Source organism: Aedes aegypti, chromosome 1 (genome assembly GCF_002204515.2).
Source record: "Aedes aegypti strain LVP_AGWG chromosome 1, AaegL5.0 Primary Assembly, whole genome shotgun sequence".
Classification (NCBI taxonomy): Eukaryota; Metazoa; Arthropoda; class Insecta; order Diptera; family Culicidae; genus Aedes; species Aedes aegypti.
In genome coordinates this window covers 163,432,431-163,452,445 of record NC_035107.1, presented here as the reverse complement: position 1 = coordinate 163,452,445, position 20,015 = coordinate 163,432,431, and the positions used below count along the sequence as shown (strand labels likewise).

At 36.1% G+C, this 20,015-nt stretch overlaps 1 protein-coding gene across 2 annotated transcripts in view; it reads right to left on the bottom strand.

The window, feature by feature from the left end:
* Window positions 1-20,015, bottom strand: part of LOC5569913 (serine-rich adhesin for platelets) — a 1,178,520-nt gene that overhangs the window by 1,010,251 nt on the left and 148,254 nt on the right. For both annotated transcript variants that reach the window (XM_021852955.1, XM_021852960.1), the window contains exon 2: window positions 11,622-12,049. In XM_021852955.1, coding sequence (XP_021708647.1) covers window positions 11,622-11,757 — 136 coding nt within the window. In that variant the 5' untranslated portion in view covers window positions 11,758-12,049. The remainder of the gene's footprint in view (window positions 1-11,621; window positions 12,050-20,015) is intronic.

The following is a 20,015-nucleotide window of genomic DNA, read 5'->3' as shown; positions in this document are numbered from 1 at the left end:
TTGAAATTTGGATTATGGCTATAGTAGAAGAAACGGTTGAAATTCTGGAATTCCGATTATAATTTTAGAATTTAGATAAGTTCTTCAGGAATCCAAAAATGTCCACCAAAATCTCAAGCGGATGTCGTTTGAATTCTTAAATAATCGATATCGTTCGGAATACAAAAATCCAATCCATGAAAATTTTCTTGAATTCCTGTATCTCTAAATTTATGTATTGAAATCCTAAAACCATTATCATTTTTTTTCTTCAGAAAATTTTGCAGTTTTGCCAAAATTTGTGTACACACAGTATAAACCTGAACTTCCAATCCAAAGCTTCAATCGCCTTCTCATCGAAATCTCACAACTATCATTCTCCCTATCTATACTATCAAAATCCACAACACCAAATATTATATTATATTCACTATTTATCTGAATTCCATCATCTTTTTTTTGAATTTCCATTGAAGTCGCAAATTGCAATCGCACATTAAAAACCAAAGATTTCTCCCATAATTGCCAGATTCCATTTCAATGGTAGGTTTCTCTTTGAAATCTTGTGATTCCCTCTAAATTACCAGGATTCTGATCGGAATCATAAAATACCGTAAAATCGGGTGTAATTCATCAGAAGGGTGAAATTGATCATCGTATCACACGATTTTATTTATTCGTAATGGAGCACAAATATCAATGTAAGCTGCAGTAAATGAACGTTGTTTGTTGTAACTATTGTCGAATTGTGTGTTATGAAGTTTTTTTGCGTTGAAGAATGTTAATTACTATGAAAATAATGTAAAATTTCAAAATCATGCACGGTGCAGTATTGACAAACACCTATAAACTTCTATTTCTAAGCGAGGATTTGAACATAGTATAAACCTGAAAGTTTGTGAGGATGCTTGAGATATATCCGCAAACCAGATTTCATCACCAAAACTCATTCCATTTAACTCAAATGGTTGAAATAATTGAATTTCTGTTAGATATCATTGAATTCCTTAGGAAATTGCATACATTCAGGCGTTTTCCGCGTAATTCATAAAATTTTACTATTCGTTATTTATATAAATATTGCATTACTAAGAATTTTACAAGCATATTCGGATTCAGGGAGCTCAAATTTATCATGTAGAGTTGTTTTGAAAACTAACAATAATGGCATTGACAAGTGATCAATTCCACCCCGAAATGAGATTCCCTGATTTTTTATTTAAGAGATATTTGTTAACACTAAAATGACATTTGTTAGAAAATTTCGGTACATAAGTCGATGAGGCTAACCTTCGTACTTGTTTTCCTGCATTTAGTTGTTTGGCATTGTTAACATTAAAGAAAACAGACTAGAAAAACCGTGAAAAATGATCAATTTCACCCGAAATTACGGTACCATATAAAATTCTAGTTATCCATGCATATACAAACTATACTATAAAACGGCAGTTTCCTACGATGCACCAGGATAACTTTCGGAGTCCAGTGGTTTTCACAGAAATTGAAGGAGATCTTGCCTAAATCTCAATCCGGTGCCTTTTGAAATTCCAGAACTCACATCGGAATTCAAGAAATAAACAAAATTCTTAGGTTTTGCTTCCAGAATCCAAATGCTCGTATTGAAATCCCATGATTCTTCTAAATGGAAAAAAAATCTTTAGAAATTATACCAGTATCACCGAAATTATTGAACACTAGAGTGATGCAAATTTTGAAATGTTTGCTCCCCTATGCTTAAACGATTTTAATGATGGTAAATAGCATCCTCTCAAAGTTTGAAGTGATTCGAAAGAAATTTGATTGTGCACACGCCATTTGAAGTTTATATGGAGATTACTATGGAAATCGCCAAACTTGTGTGTTCAGCCCTCTATCTCTTCGTCATAATATTTTATGGAAAAGTGAACACATTCTTCTAATGTGAAATCCTCTCAGCTACAACTTTGCTGAAGACCACTTTTTGATTGGACCTCAGGATAAATTGTTATTCATCATCATAAAGTTGGTTTGCTTGTAGTATGCTTCACCAACTGTTCGGCAGGCAACAGTGGTGCTCCTGGCGGGAAGAATAGATCAAAGTAATCCAGGCTACTATGTTCTACAGCAAAAAAGCAGTGTTGCTCTGAAAGTAATTGAATGATCATCTCAGCATGATCTAGACTTTGTTACCGAAAATAACAAATTATCCTTACGTCCCATCGTAATGTGGTCTTCGGCAAAGTTGTAGCTGGGAAGTTTTCACATGAGATGAGTGTGTTCACTTTTCCATAGATTATTATGGCGAGCAGTTAGAGGACTGAACACAAAATGTGTGCCTTTTCCATAGTAATTTCCATATAAACTTCAAATATCGTGTGCACAACCAAATTTCTTCCGAATCGCTTCAAATTTTGGGAGGATCATTTTCATCATAATTGACATCGTTTAAGCATAGGGGAGCAAAACCTTCAAAATTTGCATCAGTCTATTGAACACCCTGAATAAATGCTACTGAAATCGTGGAATTTTCAACAGAAATCTCAAAATTTCCGTCGAAATACCAATACTTCAGCAATCGAAAGATTTGTTTTCCAAATTCCACCATTCCTTCTAAAATTTTAAGATTTATTTTGAAATTGCGGAATTATCTTCGGAATCACAAGATTCTCTACAATGTCCCCACCCATAGAAATCCCAGAAATACTTTCAAGGCCTAAGAACTCCCACCAGAAGCACAGAATTGGAGTCCCAGCAAACCTTACATGAAATCTCAGGGGAATTGTCATTGAAATCATGGATTGCAACCGGAACTCAACACTACCCCTCATTATTTCTTCCGGAATCGTAGATTATCTTCAATATATCTTAGGGTTCATTGGAATTTCCGAGTTCCATAGTTATTTCAGAATTCTTACTGGAATCCTAGAAAACTCTATAAATCTTCGGAATTCTAGCCTAAATCTTAGAATACCAACAATTTCAGCTGAAATCTCAGAACAGAGAAGTTCTGATACTTTGAAACTTTCATTGCAATCTCAAAATTCATACCGGTGTCTTGAAGCTTCCTCCAAGATTTCTGAACACCAATTAGGATCCGAAATTCAAAATTATATAACATGTACCATGAACCACTAGAATCTCTTACTCCCACTAAAACTAACTCCTATCGAAACTCCAAAATTCCGTTTGATTGTAATATTTCTTACCAGAATCAATGAATACCCTGGTATATCTACATGCATGCATGCATGCAGTATTCCTACTGAAATCCCAGGAATTCGAATTCCAAGAATTTCCACTTATTTTCAGAAATTCGTGTAGTAACCCTAAAAGCTTCTACCGGATTCTTGGTAATCTCTTCAACATATCAGGACTCAACTCATTTGAAATCATATATTCGCCAACGGATGTGATACTTCCTATCAGTGGCGCGGGAAGTGGGTAGGACAGGTAGGACATGTACTACGCACAAAAATACCTGGGTAGGACAGTCAAAGGATTGTCCTACCCACGACTCAACAAAAAAATACAAGATTATCAGAAAACTTAAAAAAAAAACAAATTAAACAATTTATTATCTGTTCAATATATACACTCCTGGAAGTAATTCTTGAGAAGTTTATGGATCATCCATGAAGAATTATCAGAAGAATATTGAAGAATCATTGGATGATTATACGTGCTTAGCAGATTTTCTCCAGAATTTGCTCCAGGAGATCCTTGAGAACTCCAAAGCTACTACCTTCAGTATTTTCTTCAGGTATTTCTTTGATTTTTTTTAAACTGTTTTAGAATTTTCTGCGATGTACTTTCACTAATCCTACAACCGAATCGTCTAATTGTTACTTCAGGAGATATTCCTAAAATTTCTACAAAATTTCATTCGAGTAAATCCACATATGTTTATTTCTGAGTGTTTGAAAAATATAGCTTAATGTTTTTCTTCAAGAAACCCTATGAGAATTCTTCCTGTTCATGTGGATTCCTGTAAAAATTCATCCATTTTTCCTCCCAGATATCCTAAATTTCATGAGGAATTCTTCGAACAAATCAATTTTTTCTTGAAATGTTTCTTGCTACTCTATCAAACATTTCTAACAAAAAAGTCTCAAAAAAAAAATCCCTTGCAATCTTTGAAAATTAATTTAAGTTTCCACAGCATTTTGTACTGCATCATTTTTTTTTTCAATAATTCCTCCGATTATTCAAACACAAATTTCTATAGAGATGTTGTCCAATGCTTTTCAATAAATTCCTACAGAAAATCCTGCGGAATACCTTCCAGGGATTTAATTGATTTTTTTACGATTATCTTAAAAAGTTATCTAGGAAATCTTCTAAAACTTCCCCAAGAGTTTTTTTAGAAACCCTTCCCCAGCAGTAATTTAAGAAATCCTTGGTCATTGAGACTGACTTCAAAAATTACACAAGTTTTATCATAGGTTACTCTAGGATTTTCTTTAAAAATACCTCATGGATTTATTTTTCACAAAAAAATCCTTTGCATTACCTTAGAGACATTCCTGGATTAATTCTTTAAAAAATCAAGGCTTACTTAAGAAAATCGCAAAGAATTACTGGAGGAATTTCCGTTGAATAAAATTTCAAAGAAGGAATCTCTGGATCAATTTTTGAAAGTATCTTTGGAGAAATCCTTAATTCAAATTATATATTAATCGTGTAAAAGAATTTTAAAGGAAATCCCTAGAAAAACCTGCAAAAGTTATTGATTTAATTTCAGAAGAGGTTTTCTCCGAGAATCTTAGAGGATGTCCCTGAGAAGCCGATGGATAAATCGCTGGATAACATATTGAAGAAGTTAGGATTTTCTTGCAAAAAATCTCAAAGAATATTAAGAGGAATTAAGATAATTTCTGAAATCATCTTTGGATATATTTAATTTCTGTTGCTCTCCTTGAAAAAAAAAAAAACAAGTTGAATTCTTAAGGTATTTTGAACAACATTCTTGGAAAAATTCCCTGAGAAAACTCGTGCAAAAATTCCATAGGAAAATTCGTGATTGAATTCCCTAAGAAAACTCGTCCTCCTTGAGAAATAATCACTAAATGAACTTCTTTACAAATTTCCGGAGTAACATCTGAATATTAGGGCAAATACCTAAATAAATTTCTGATGAAATTTTTAGAGAAAAACGCACACAGTAATACTTGTCGTAATGTCACGAGGAATTCTCAAAAAAGTCTTGGATCTTAAAGAAATGCCTATCAGAGCTATAAAGAATCGAACTCTTATCTTATGGCTCTTATTAGGTTTCGTTTTGTTTTCTCAGTTCCCGTTTGAACTTTTTCTGTATTTTTTAGTTCTTTTACTCTTTTAGTCTCTTTTTCTGCCAAGAGGTCTCTAATTTCCTATTTTTAAGGAACTCAATCGCTACCAGCCCTGTAAAGACATAAAAGGTTAGTAGCAAAGGGGCGTCAATGACAAAAACAGTCTTCTTAGAATCATGTTATTTCTCTGTTGAGCGGATACATCATCTGAAGATATCACAAGAACGCTTTTAAACAGTAGAATTTCCTCAATTCAAAACCGACCAGCATGTAACTTACACTTCTACGCATTTGAGCCCCTTAAATATAGTAACTTTGAATTTCCAGTCAAGAGTTATTTTTTTTAGCTTTAATGTTTACTTCATATTTGCCAACGTTTGTCCTACCCATGATTTCAAACGTGGACGCGCCTCTGCTTCCTATTGAATCGCGCTCTTCAAAAAGTAGACTTACGATGCACCTATCGAATGCTTTTTGGACTGACGTATGGCCAATATTTTGCCATCTATAAAAGCCCTTCCAAAAAATTCGTACTCATCGCAGTCCAGATCAGTTTCTGAAGGGCCAGACAGGTCATTGTAAGCCAGGAAGGATTTTTTCCATCATTTTGATATATGTGTAAGATATAAACTGCTTTGAAAGCAGCCTCTTTGCGGTGGTAAGCAAAATTTCTATAGTTTTGCATAAAAAATCATAAAAATTTCAAACTAAACATCGAGGGGAATGGGCTAGGGGGGATGCGTCAACTTCCAGCGCCACCAGAAAAATAAGCCCAAGGGTTTGCTGCCGAATGCTGGCTACAGAATTCGATTTGATTTGTATATGACTGAGATACAGCCATTTTCACATGAACACTCCTATATAAATTCGGATTCACCGGTGTCCTCTTCCGAGAGGACCGTAATGGTCCAAAATGCCTACGTTGGTCAGAGTTCATCATTTTGACCAGTTTGGAGAACAAAAATCTGCATGACATTTAATTTTTTCATTGTGCTTAGTAACATTGCTATAGAAAAACACGAAAAAGCAAAGGTTTTTCGAGTCAAACAAAAACGGAGAGGGACATGGAGGGATGAGTCACCCAACAATATGTAGGTACACTAATCCCCTTTCCATGACTTATTAAAGAATTGGATTTGATAGCCTATTGACTGATATCGAAGCATTTTTGTGAACTAAGGTCCGTCCTGCTACTTTAATGGTTAAAGACACGGACATTGTCTTCAGCCATTTAGCTGCACAGATTGTAACTTAACACTAGACAACGGACAAGCATGCTCCAGTGGCACTGCCGAGAAACACGATGCGATTAACCGTCTGATGTCACCAACCGCACGGCCATGAAACCCACTACCGTGTGGGACCAAAATCCGTACACATGATTAATTTTTCATTATTTTAAAATAAAAATGAATAAATATGCAGTTTTAGAATAAGTTAAAAGTTGTTGTTAATGCTTACCAAATATAAGTAGGATATTATTTAAAAATTGAAACAATCAAAATGTTTATGTGAGGTTTGGTTTGTGTGCCATCTTAGTGATTCGTTAGCAAGACATGATAGAGTTTTCAATTAATAGTGAAATTTGCACATATTTTTAAACCAGCTGTTAATCACAATGTCCTCGGATAGTAAGTATTTGAAATTCCGAGGGAGCAAGTGCAACTTCTGAACAGCACAATTACTGTTTGGGAGATTTTTGTGCTGTACGGATTTTGATTCAAAATTTTCATTGGAATCTTAATCCGTACAGGGCAAAACTTGAACAGTGCAGCTAAGGAGTAGAATAGATAGTGATGGATTTTCATGAATATTACTCTAACACGGTGGGAAAAAAGCCTCTTAATTTATACATCGAATTCGTATGATCGTTTTTCTCCTAATGTCTTAATAAGTTTAATTTTGATCTGTCATTGGCTTTACAAATTCCATCTATCTTTCTGTGCAAGCAAAATTACAATTGTGTTAATAAGGTTTAACTCAAATTAAAGAGCATGATAATACTCTTAACGAAGATCTAATCATAACTAATTTGAACAGTTTGACAATATATTTCTAAAATTCCATAAAAAATACTATCTTCACTGTACAATATATTCAAGTTCATTTTCCCTTGTCTAGTGGGTTCTATACCATTTCCCGGAAAGACGATTCCCGGAAATCATTTCCCGGATACCCCATTTACCGGGAAGACATTTCCCGGAATGACCCATTTCCCGGAAAACCATTTCCCGGAATAATCCATTTCCCGGAAAGCTACTCAATGATAAATAAAATAAGAAATTTCCGGTTCATTTTTTTAAAGCAAAGTAATAACTGAACCATGGAAACAATGTGACAAGCTCCAAGAATACTTTGTAAAGAGCCACTAAATTGTCATGGATTAGTTTTTCGACGTTCATACCAGCCACGAAATGCATCGAAAAGAATGATTTTAGTCAATGTCACCCCGCATGGCGGTAATATTTCATTGATATTTCAATGCTTAATTGCTTCCTCATTTGTTATGTTGAATAAAACTATTTAAAAATTTAAAAAATTAGCAACAGGCAACGTGATTTTAGCTTTTGTCCTTCTATTTGAAAAGCAGTTTACCCGGCTAATTAAAAAGCATAATTATTAAACATATTCCTGCGAAAGTCATGAAAAAACATTTGCAAATTTTGAAATATTTTGAAATAATATATAATCATGTTGCTATCCACCATATTTTCAGTTTTTTAATGGATCGAAATTTTTAAATGTTAGGATTTTTTTTCAGGCAATTTGATTGCAAGCTTGATAAGTCTTTTTATATATCATGTAGACCAATTACCTAAAGGTTTCCAGATGTAGACTTACTTCAAGACTAAATAATCTCAAGACATTTTAAGCCTCTATACCATTTTTGTGCAGCCTGTGAGAAAGTTTTTGCCCGGTCCATTTTCATGTTATTCTGGTATAATTATTATCGTCCCCGCTGTCTACATTTTCATTGGACAATTGCCATTCTTCCTTACATAGGCTGTTCTTTCGAGTTATGCTATTTGAACAATCAATAATGTTCAAACCGATAAATAAATCAACATTAGGGGGGTCTCGTAGCCTCGAGGTTACGGTTTCGCTTCGTAAGCGGAAGGTCATGGGTTCGATTCCCAATCCCCCCACACAAAAACCTCCGTCCAGCCACCAGAAGACACCGCACGAAGGACTGTGTATAGGGGAACACATCCATCCTTCGTCAGTATCGATTGGTGACTGAGACACACTGACCCTCTTTGTAGGCTGTTGCCTCACACGATACAAATACATGGCAAAATGAACCACCAATGGACTTCGATATGGATATGGATTGGACCAACGGAAGCACTCTCCTCTACCTGCTCGGTATGAGAGAAATAGCAATAAGAACTAGGATATAAATAAATTCTGTATATATGATCCTCGGCATAGTAGTGGCCAAGTGCACGGAGTGCCTAAAAAAAAAAAAAAATCAACATAAAATTTAGTTATAGCTACTGTCATTTTCAATGGAAATCACCCTTCTTTTGAAAATTTGCCGTTCTTCTAAATCATATTGACAGACGCATATTGACAGAAACTAAGGTTATTCTATTGAGTAATTGGATTATATCAGGAATAGGAATGGTAATAGCAGTAGGCTTGAATGTCGCGAAACTCACGTAGCTCTTCTCACTACAGTAGTTTGAAAACGTGAATCTCATCGAGTAGCCTATACAGGCTAAATGTTTTTGGACAGTCGCGAATAATTCTTTATCCCTGAAGAAGATCCAAATTGGGATCGAAACGTTGGAGCCAAGAAAATAAATTCGTGAGCCCTTTATAAAGCTGCAAGCCAGAAACGAATACTTTAAAAGTTTGAAAAAACAACGAGATTCAAACCTTTGAATAGTTCGATGTTTAAGATGTCGACGCATTGATAGATAACTTTTTAAACAGAGGTTACATGAATCGCATCACTTACCTAGGTGAATCCTGATCATGTAGCTTTTAAGCCCTCCCACTAACAAAACTCCTTCCCGTGACAACCATGAAGATGCAGAGGTATACTCGGTCTTTAGTACCAATGGATGTCACACTAACATTCCTTCCCTTCCCCGATGATCGTGAGGACGTGGCCGGCACCGTTATTGTCATTACTAATTTCAGAATCTCCAAAAATATACATTGAAGATGGTATGCTACTCCCAAGGTACATCTGTTGGTTCCCTGTACAATTTCGATTATTCTGGTCAATCACGGAGTAGCAACTTCGAATTTTACGGAATGCTCATGCTCATTAATTTTATCTCAAAAGATGTGAAAGTTATATTAAAATGACTAATTGGTCGCCTATTTTATCTCCACATATTTTAAACAAAGGGGTTTAAATTGCCTCAGTGCTTAGGTGTACGGATTTTGGTCCCACACGGTATTACTTGCGAACTAGAAGAGTTAACATTACAGGTATTTCTAATTTTCACTTTCATCCCAAAGAGTATTTTTTGTTTGACTTTGCATTAATCTAAAAACATCAAAAAGTTGATGCCTAGCCAGTATGAGTTGAAGGCGAAGCGTGACTTTCCATACGTCACTCGTGTTTACTTCTGGTTCAACGGTGGCACGACAGTTTAATTGCTCCCGGGTAAAAGTGCAATGAAAAACGGTTTCAATGTTCTGAAGCAGGGGAGAATGTTACAAAACACGCCAAACTTGTTCGGTAAAAATACAGGGGGTTTACAACGAGAATTTGCAAAGGGCATATTCCCAATATAATTTACTGATGAAAAGTGTAATCTCAATTATGCGTGACCATTATTTCCTGTTTACTGACTTTTTCGGTAGTCTCTCTAAATTCTGTAAGTGCAACCATAACGCGAAATAAAAATAAGACTCCTGTCCTATTTTCGAAAATTGATTTAGGATTCTGCTTTAAAAGTATTTTTAAGTTTATTATATCAACAGTGCAATTTTCAAAAAAATTATTGAAATCATTTTTGTGCTATGTATTCTTTGAAACTCACCATAAATGTTATAAACCAGACTAGTTATGTATATTCCGAAAACCTCTATATAGGAGAAAGTTTTAATCAAAAAAATTTTATCCAGAAAAATGCATATAAACTATCCAAATTTCACGAAAGCCTTGGAGATGGATCGTTTAGGGCAAACCTCCCCGATCGCATAAAAGCTGTGGAAAGGCAAAGAAACCGAGCACTTATTCCTGAAACACCGCTAAAGATCACCATCGCCATGAAAAGTGTGGAATGACAAAACGTCCAGCCGAGAATATGCCCCTTGTGTATGCACTCAAGTATGCAGATTCCTACTATAAATGGGAACAATAACTCAAAAGTGCTCTTCTGGGTTCCCTTGAATAAACAATCAGTCAGAAATCTGTTTAACTGTGGCAAGTCTTTCTGCTGGAAGGTAGGCTTTTGATGGAGTGAGCAAAGTGTATTTATTTAACAAAAATAGAACAATAGAGAATCGGACTGTTTCCGGATTTTCTCATTCTAAATAGCTTTCAGGGGCTTACTCAGGGCACTTGAATTCTTAAAATGATGATTAAAGGCATACTGTTTTGGATTAAACTGCGGAAAAGTAATCGAGTAGACTAATTTCAGGATGAACATTTAGGCCATTCTCAGTGCTGCTTAATCACAAGTAGACTGACTTTTAGGAAGTTATAATATTAGAAAAACTTGATGTTCTACAAATTTTTAACAAATATTTTTTTAAACGAATGTTGCTAAAAGGTTCGAAAATCCTTCTTCAAGTCGCTTACACTATCTCTGAATAATATGTTTAGCTCAAACTTCCAACTTTCCTATGTTTCGTGATTTGAACTTTGAAAGCTTACGAACTTATAGGAACTTGAAATTCAAAACTTTTTCAGTTATATATTATGTTATTCTCTTTTGCTCGTGGTGTTATAGATTTTCCATAGATTTTATTAGATTTTATAGATCCATGGGTTTTGCATTGTTAGTTTTTAGACCTCACTTAAAATTAATTAAAAAAAACACTTAGAGTAATATTACTAGCATTGATATGAATGATAATATCTTAACCAATATGTAATTGTGTTTTTTTCATAACGTGTTTCTGAACAAAAAACATACATAACAAAAAGACATAAAAAAAAATATAAAGCTTTCTTTCGATCAATGAAAGATTTTGCTATTTGCGCCCAAAGAACACATGTAAATTCGCAAAAGAATGTTCACTAAAATCTTCATACGCTTCATAAATCAATTCTTTGCCAAGCCAGAACCGCTCAACAATTATTATATATGAAACTCTGCTGGTGTATCCATGATCCTAAACCATTTGTATAGAAATATGCAATAAATTTAAAAGCACTCACGAAAGTAGATTCCATAGACAGCTTACCTGGATCGTCATCGTCCTCAGCCCAGTCTATCTGCGCTCGCGATTCGGTGACCAAATGTAGCAGCATCAGCGTCATCGTCACCAGCATCGTGGCCCAGCTTAGCGTCGGTAGGTCGTGGCAACTCCGTTTCCACATATTTTATTCAGAATAATTGCACCACTACACTTTAAGCCAGCTTGCGCTAAATTAATTTTTAAGAGCTACTTTTAAACTTTTTTTTTCTCCTCCCAATGCTTTTGGATCTTTTCGAGCCACTTGCTTTTTCGCGGCCCTTCTTGCTTTTCGCACACTAACGCTATTGCTAGACGCGCTAATGGTTATTACTGCTCTCTAGCACTTATGGTTCCACTATTATGAGACTACGGTCAACCGCTCATTCAAATCACATTCAACGCTAAGTGCGATCCTTCCCGTCGGTTTTTTTTTCCTGTTGAGAAAAATATAAATGGAGCTTGAATTATTGTTTGAATATTTTTAAGTTTCTTCATTCATTGTTATTATTACACTAACAGATTGATAATCCCAATTTTATTTGAAACCTTCATTATAATAATATATGTCCAAAGAAGTTTAAATAAAACATGTATTTTTTGGGGTGAAAAAATAATGCTGCCCGTAGAGGGGTTTAAAATGAAAAAATGAAGGGATAGTTTTATGATATCCCGAGAAACAAAAAAATCATTTCCTGAGAAACGGGAATCCTGGAAATTTCATTTCCCTGAATTGGAAACTCCATGTTTGACGTGCGGAAAGAAAAATTCATTCAAATCGGACCATAAATAACTGAAATGTAACCAACCAAATTCCAAAGTTGATCATTTTGTATAACGAATCGAAAAAGTTGTAAGCGTACTGTCCATCACCGTATATATTATCCGATTTTGACAACCCAAATAAGAAATTAAGAAATGGCAAGAACTATACAGAAATGTTTGAAAAATCTCCAGTAAATTGTACCTACACTACCCGTCATAAATACGGACTCACTAAAATAAGTATTGCAACACCCAGTGGAATATTGAATCATCCCCCAAAAAATTTACCATCACCTCAAAATAGGTAAATTAACATTTCTGTATCTCGAGATCCTTATGGTATGCAAAGAACCGATCTTTAGCAAAGTTGTTCACCGGATGAAGAACATTCGGGAAACTAACAGCTTAATTCGCAATTTTACCACTAGGTGGCGCTAGTGAGCATGTAAAAATTAAGCATTGTAAGCATGTTCTATCTTGTGATCTACATGAGATAGAAAGTTCGAGTCTTAGGCAGTTCAACAGATCAAGGACATTCGGGAAGCAAACAGTTTGGTTAGCAATTTTGCCGATAGGTGGTACTAGTGAGTATGTAAAATTTAGCATTTTCATCAAATTCTATCTTGTGATCTACACGAGATATAAAGTTCGAGTCTTCGGCAAAGTTGTTCAGAAGTTCAAGGACATTCGGAAGACAGACAGTTGACGACGACTCGAAGTAGCTTCTCACGATCAACACTCATCGAGGTCTATTCCGTTTCAGCCGGCTCGCACTAGGAGTGTAATCCGCTCCCACAGTTAATGAACACTGTTCATTGCACAGCATGGTTGCCGATCTCGAAGGAGTGGACACTTTTCTGGACGACGTCTTTGTTTACAGAAAATCTGAATAGGAGCATCACAAGATTCTAAACACACTATTCTAACGCCTTCAAGCTTACGGATTCGTATTGAGGGAAGAAAAGTGCAACATTCTGCAGTCGAAGGTCAAGTATCTGGCGCACATCGTAGATGAGAATGGTCTCCATCCAGATCTATCCAAGGTGGAAGCCATTGTCAAGATGCCATTGCCCAAAGATGTCGCAACTCTACGTTCGTTCCTTGGTGCGGTTAATTTCTATGCGAAGTTTGTCCCGGAGTTGCATCAACTGAGGCTGCCACTCGACGCGCTGCTCAAGAAGAATGCCAAATTCGTTTGGAACAGCGAGTGCCAGAAATCGTTCAAGCGTTTCAAAGAGGTACTCCAGTCGAATTTGCTGCTGACGCTCTCCGATCCAACCTTGGACATCATCGTTGCTGCCGACGCCTCGCAGTCCGGAATCGGTGCCTACCTTCTACACAGTGGTTCGGTCAAAGCCGTCGCACACGCTTACTCACCCCCGCGGATGCAAATTATGGACAAATCAAGAAGGAAGGTCTTGCGCTGGTGATTGCCGTAACAAAATTCCATCGCATGCTGCTAGGACGCAAGTCCACCCTCCAGACGGATCATCAGCCACTTCGGCGGATATTCGGGCAGAAGAAGGTACTCCGGTTCAAACGGCCAACCAACTTCGACGTTGGGCCCTGACGCTTCTGTGCTACAACTTCTGAATTTGCAGGACTCCATCACAGCTAATGCTTGGTCGCAACATAAAGACGGTTCTCGATCTCCTCCACCACGACCAACCCAAGCCTGTGGTCCTCAATCAACGCCAAAACAAACAGTTCAATCGGAAACATAGCGCAAATCATAGGACGATTGGCATGGACGGAAGAAGCTCATCAGATCGCACTCCAATCAACTCAAGCATCGTTCCAGTGGAGCAACAACCGGAGCAACGGTTTCAACTCCACTGGGTATCCTGGTGGATCTGTTTGGACTCCAATATCAAAGACCAACTGTACAGCACGACACTCAACAAGGTCAAGCTGAGCAGGAATTACTTCCTGTTCCCATCCAACCACGGACCGAAGTGCAAGTGGTACCGGCAGTTCCCAACCGGGAAGTCCTAGCGGATCCCAGTCAACTCGAAGATAAGAACACTAAGCTGAGAAGCAGGCTCTTTCCCAGTGAGGACGTTGATGCCAAGAAGAAGAAGAAAAACTGTGAAAAGTATTCAGTTTGTACCCAACCATCCTAAAATAAAAGTTAATTAGAAGTACAATTTGAAACAATTGAATATAGCGAATCGGTCTTGATTATGAAAATGAAAAGAAGAATTTAAAAAATGAACAGAATAACTTAATTACTCGAAACTAAAGTACATCAAACCTGAATCATATAAAAATGAAGTAAAACAATCTTAAATTCCTTAAATATGAAGCAAATCAGACCCAAATAACTAAAATATAAATTAAATCAAACTTTAAATACTTGAATATAAAGAAAATCAGACATGAATCTCTTGTAAATTAATGAATTAGACCTGAATCACTCAAACACTCCATATCAGTAATGATGTCCTTAAATATCAAGTAAATCAGCCCTGTATCTCTAGAAAATGCAGTCAATCGTGCCTGAAACACTTGAATATAAAGTGAATTGGACATGATTCACTTGAAAATTAAGTGAATTAATCGTAAACAACTTGAACATGAAGTGAATCATACCTAATCAACTGCAAAATGCAGTACCGTAAAACGGGGTAACATTGATCGGCGGGGTAAAATTCATCGGATTGACCCTCCTCGTAAAAAGTGCGAATCAACATTTTTCGATGGCACATTTACAATGCATGAATGACGGGGTTGGTGGTCTAATAGCTACCGCTTCTGCTTCATATGCAAAAGGTCATAGGTTCAATCCCAGGCCCGTCCCTTTCCTCGTACTTTGTACTTGTATCTTTCACTTGCTTCTATCTTCCACTCTCTATCTATCACACTCACACCCAACTCGTTCATAGCAATCGCTAGAACCAGAAACTGGCAAGAAACCATTTTTTTACGCCTGATACATATAGGCAGTCTGCTAACCAAAGAGCAAACCTCTCTTCCATGCCTTTCTCCCAATCCATGCACTCCCGCATGAACTGGCGTAGACGCAGTGGTATATACGGTCTACGTAGGAGTCAGTTTGATGCATCATCAATTCCTCCCCCTTTCCCTCATTGGTCTGCATTCTGACGTGGCAGGCGCTATTGTTGCCTAAAAATAGAAGATCACCAGCACTTACACACTGAGGGTGTCTGTTAATCCCAAGCAGTCATTCGGTTGGTTCCTTGTGTAAGTGCAGCTGATCTTGCGATGCTGGAGTAGCAACCACGGGCGGCCAATCAAGCTCAAGCTCAAGCTTAAGCTCAATTACAATGCATGAATGCTGGTTCTCTTTCTTATATTCATGAGCTTATGAGTATTAATTTTTTTGTAAAAATTGAGTTTCATTTATGCGCAAATTTATGAACTTTTCGAAACAATGATTCCATGATTATAAATGACACAACCGAAAATTCATGCCTCACATGAGTGCTGCAAATGATATAAGCAACGAAATTTTTGTTGTTACTAATAATAGTATCGCTGAAAACAACGTCGTTGTCGAAAATTTTATAAGTACCGTTTTGATTCATATTACGGACAGCTTCAAATTCCGGACACTCAACTTTGTATGGGAAACATTTCACACGAAATGTTTCAATTTTTGCTACTCAAAAGTTCTCACTTTCCAGGCTCGTTTTGATAAGCATTTTCCATAGATATCTATACTAATTTGAAATACTTAGTTGCCGCAGACGTCTTTTTAATGGTTTGTCAAGGCCAATTGATGATTTGACCTTTCTAACTATGATTTTCATGAGCTGTCCGGAATTCGCATCAAAGTGTCTGGAATATGAGGCAAAAGTGAAGAGGCGTTCGGAATAAGAATCATGAAATGGCCACACATTTCCATTTATTTGAAATTATTATTGTCGCAGAATCAAAATTTTTACCCACCATTCGAAAGTTAAGTGTTTTGAAGGCTCGATAACGCGGAGGAATTATACAAAATAATTTATTTTATATGCTTTCTGATGAGTTATACTTCACTGAGGCCTTAAGTGTCCGTAACATGAATCAAAACGGTACCGTAATCCAGGGGCAAATTGATCACTGGGGTGAATTTGATCAGGTCGGTACCGAATAGTATTTCCTTTCAAAGATGCTTAATGCTTCGTTGCTATCACAGTCATTCCATGTTTTCTAGTTTATAGATGTCTAATGATGATTTTAAGCTATTTCATTTTCATTAAGGCCAGTTTTGCATAGAAATATTCACAGTTTTTGAAGGTGTTAGCAATACTGTTGGAAATGTCGGTACTAAACAATACGTTGGTGCTAAGCCAGCATGTAAACTTTGAGTGTTTAAAATATTGTGTAAGTTTCAGTGTGAGCTGCTGAACTCATTTTTGAAGTCGTACAGCATTACAAAAATAGTTTTTAGCTCATAACACCGTTTATTGTTGACTAACGTGCTTATTTCAAGGAAAATTGCATACATTTAGGCGTTTTACGCAGATTTTCAAAGTTTAATTTGCAATAAAATGATGATATACACGAGTTGTAAGAATTTTGACATCATTTTCAGATTCAGGAGACCCAAATTTAGTAGATAGGAAAATTTTACATTCTAAAATATGCTTTATTATATAGTGATCAATTTCGCCCCAATGTGTCATTTTCAATTTTTGATATTAATACTAATTTTATTAAAGGTTAAATTTTATTTCATAAAAAATTGATTACATAAAATGATATCAATGAATATCAATGAAATACTGCTTTTACCGAAATAAATTTGACAATTTTTGGATTCCATAGGAAAACATGACAAAAAGTTGTGAAATAGTGATCAATTCGCCCCCAGATTACGGTATGCTTAATTTAACAATATGAACGAATCTTTCTAAAGAATCTCAAATTTCAATAGTTAATTGCCTACATTTAGGCGTATTTCACAGTTCATGTTGTTTTAAGTTTTGAAATATATAAAAAAGAAAATGAGTTGTTTTAAGTTTGGTTTTAATATTCGGTTTCAAGGGCCAGTAAACGGGAAGTAAGGAACATTGCGAACATTGTTTACATGGGTGATCAATGTTACCCCATATCAGCTAGATAAAAAAATCGCTTTAATTTTCTTTAAAGCATGCTCAAAATTTTCAGAAACGAAATATGGTATACAGTCACAAGCAATGAGTGCCAGTACTTGTTTTTAAAATATAAAATTAACAACATTTGCATTTTCAAATGAATTTTTAGGAATTATTAAAAAAAAACTGATCAATGTTATCCCGGATTACGGTCATACAAAACTATATGACCTGTATTTCTGGTGAATCAGACCTGAACTATCTGAATATCAAGTATTTCATACTTGAAGCAGGTGAAAATAAAGTGATCCAGACCTTCATTACATGAATATCAGATGAATCAGATCTGAACGGCTTGCATATGCAGTGAATCCGAAATGATTAACTGAAATATGAAGTGAATCAATTCTAAATCACACGAAAATGAAGTGAATCAATTCTGAATATTAAGTGAATCAAGCTTGAAACAGTTAAACATGAAGTGAAACAGACATGAACCACTTGAAATCAATTGAACATTAGGTGAATCAAACCTGAAACAGTGGAATATGAAGTGAATCAGGTATGAATCACTTAAATACGGAGCGAATTGAATCACTTGGAAATGAATCATTTTTAAGTGAAGTGAATCGGTCATGAGTCACTTGAACATGAAGTGAATCTGTCATGATTTATTTAATATGGAGAAAATCAAACCTGAATTACTTGATTATGAAGAAAAGCAAACCTAAGGCACATGAATGTAAAGAGGATCAGACATTAATCACTAGGGTATGGAGTGAATCTACATGAATCACTTGAATATAATGAAATCAATTCTAAATCACTGGAATATGAAAAGTTTCTGACTTGAATAATTTAAATATGATGCGCGTCAGGCATGAATCACTCGCACGTGAAGTAAAACATACCCGAATCCTTAAAAGATGCATCAGATCTGAAACATTTGAATATGCAATGGATCAGACCTGAATCACTTGAATATGATATGATTCTGATTTTAATCACTTCCACTTCCAAATGCCAAAGGCTATCTGAACGATATTATGAATATTCTGTCTTATTAAATCATGAGATTTAATAACAGTCAACCCCCCATAACTTTATGTATCATATCTCAACTAAGTTTTAAAGAACCATGGTAAAAGTTGGTTTTCTTGGAAACCTCGGAACTCAGTGATGTCCGGATTTCTTTGGCTGTCTGAAGACTCGAACTTGCTATTTAATTAGGATCACAATACACAACTAGCTTAAAATGATTCATGGAACATGTTCATTACCGCCACCTAGTAACAAAATCATGAGCTAAACTGTTTGCCTTTCGGATTACCTTGACCTTCTAACAACTTTGCAAAAAACTTGAACAATCTTCCTTATCTAAATTATGAGATAGAACTCTTATGAAGTTGAAACTATATAAAGCAATCTGTTTTCCTGATGCCCTTTGACTTTCTGAGCAACTTTGCCGAAGACTCGAGCTTTTAATTTCAACTGATGCCCAAGATACAATTTGTTTAGTTGAATATGCTTACTAGTGCTACCTAACGACAAAATTAAGAACCACATGGTTTACTTTTCGGATGTACTTGACTTTCTAAACAACATTTCCGAAGACTGACTCAAGTTGAGTCAGTCGTCGGGTGTAGACGCATTTTTAAGCGCTCCGTAGTTATTTTAAATTATTTTTTTTTTTGCTGTTTACAAACATCGCGCGCGACCGGTAAAAATGCAGTGTAGTGTTGAATCATGCAATATCAGTGACGATCGCTTCCTATGGAAGTGCGAGTTCTGCTTTAAAAATTACCACGCGGCATGCATTGGTGTGCAACGCTATCAGGAGAGTTTTATTTTATCATTTATGGTACCTCTCTGCGGCGATTGCCAGCATAATTTGAAAACTGGAATTGACACCCGCAAAGTGCTCCATCAACAGCATCAGCTAATCGATTCAATTAGGGCACAAACTGACGCCAATCTTCGAGTAGCCGCCGATCTAAAAAAGCTCAGTGCAATGGGGGATTTATTTGACCAAATTGAGCTTCAACTAAAGGAATCGGTGCTGAGTATTAACAACAGCACATCGTCGATCGTTTCGAATGCTGTGTCGGCATTATCGCGTGTGGCTGAAAAAAACTCAACAATAAAAAATGATACGCCCAACAGTGATTTACTTGCAATAAAAAATCATTTGACCGGGCTTTTGGACATATCAATGAAATCTTCAAAACAGAACATTGAAGATTTTGTTGAAACGTTGACTACAGATCTAACCGGCGAACTAAAAAAGATCTGTTCTGAAGTCCAGTCACTGAGCAGTCTAACCATTGAGATGGCTGCTCATTGCAACGATCATAATGCCAGTCAACCACACATGACAACGGATGCGATAGTTGAAATGCAATCGATCGGCAATGAAATTTTGAGTGAAGTTAAAGTTTTAATCGATACTGTTAACTCACCACAAACCAACATTGACGCTGTTCGATTCGTGGAAGTTGAGTCACCCCCTAGCCTTTTAGATGAGTTGGCTGATCAAGGAATCGAAACTGTTAATTTGAACCCGGGCCGAAATTCGAATGGCACTGCAGGTTGG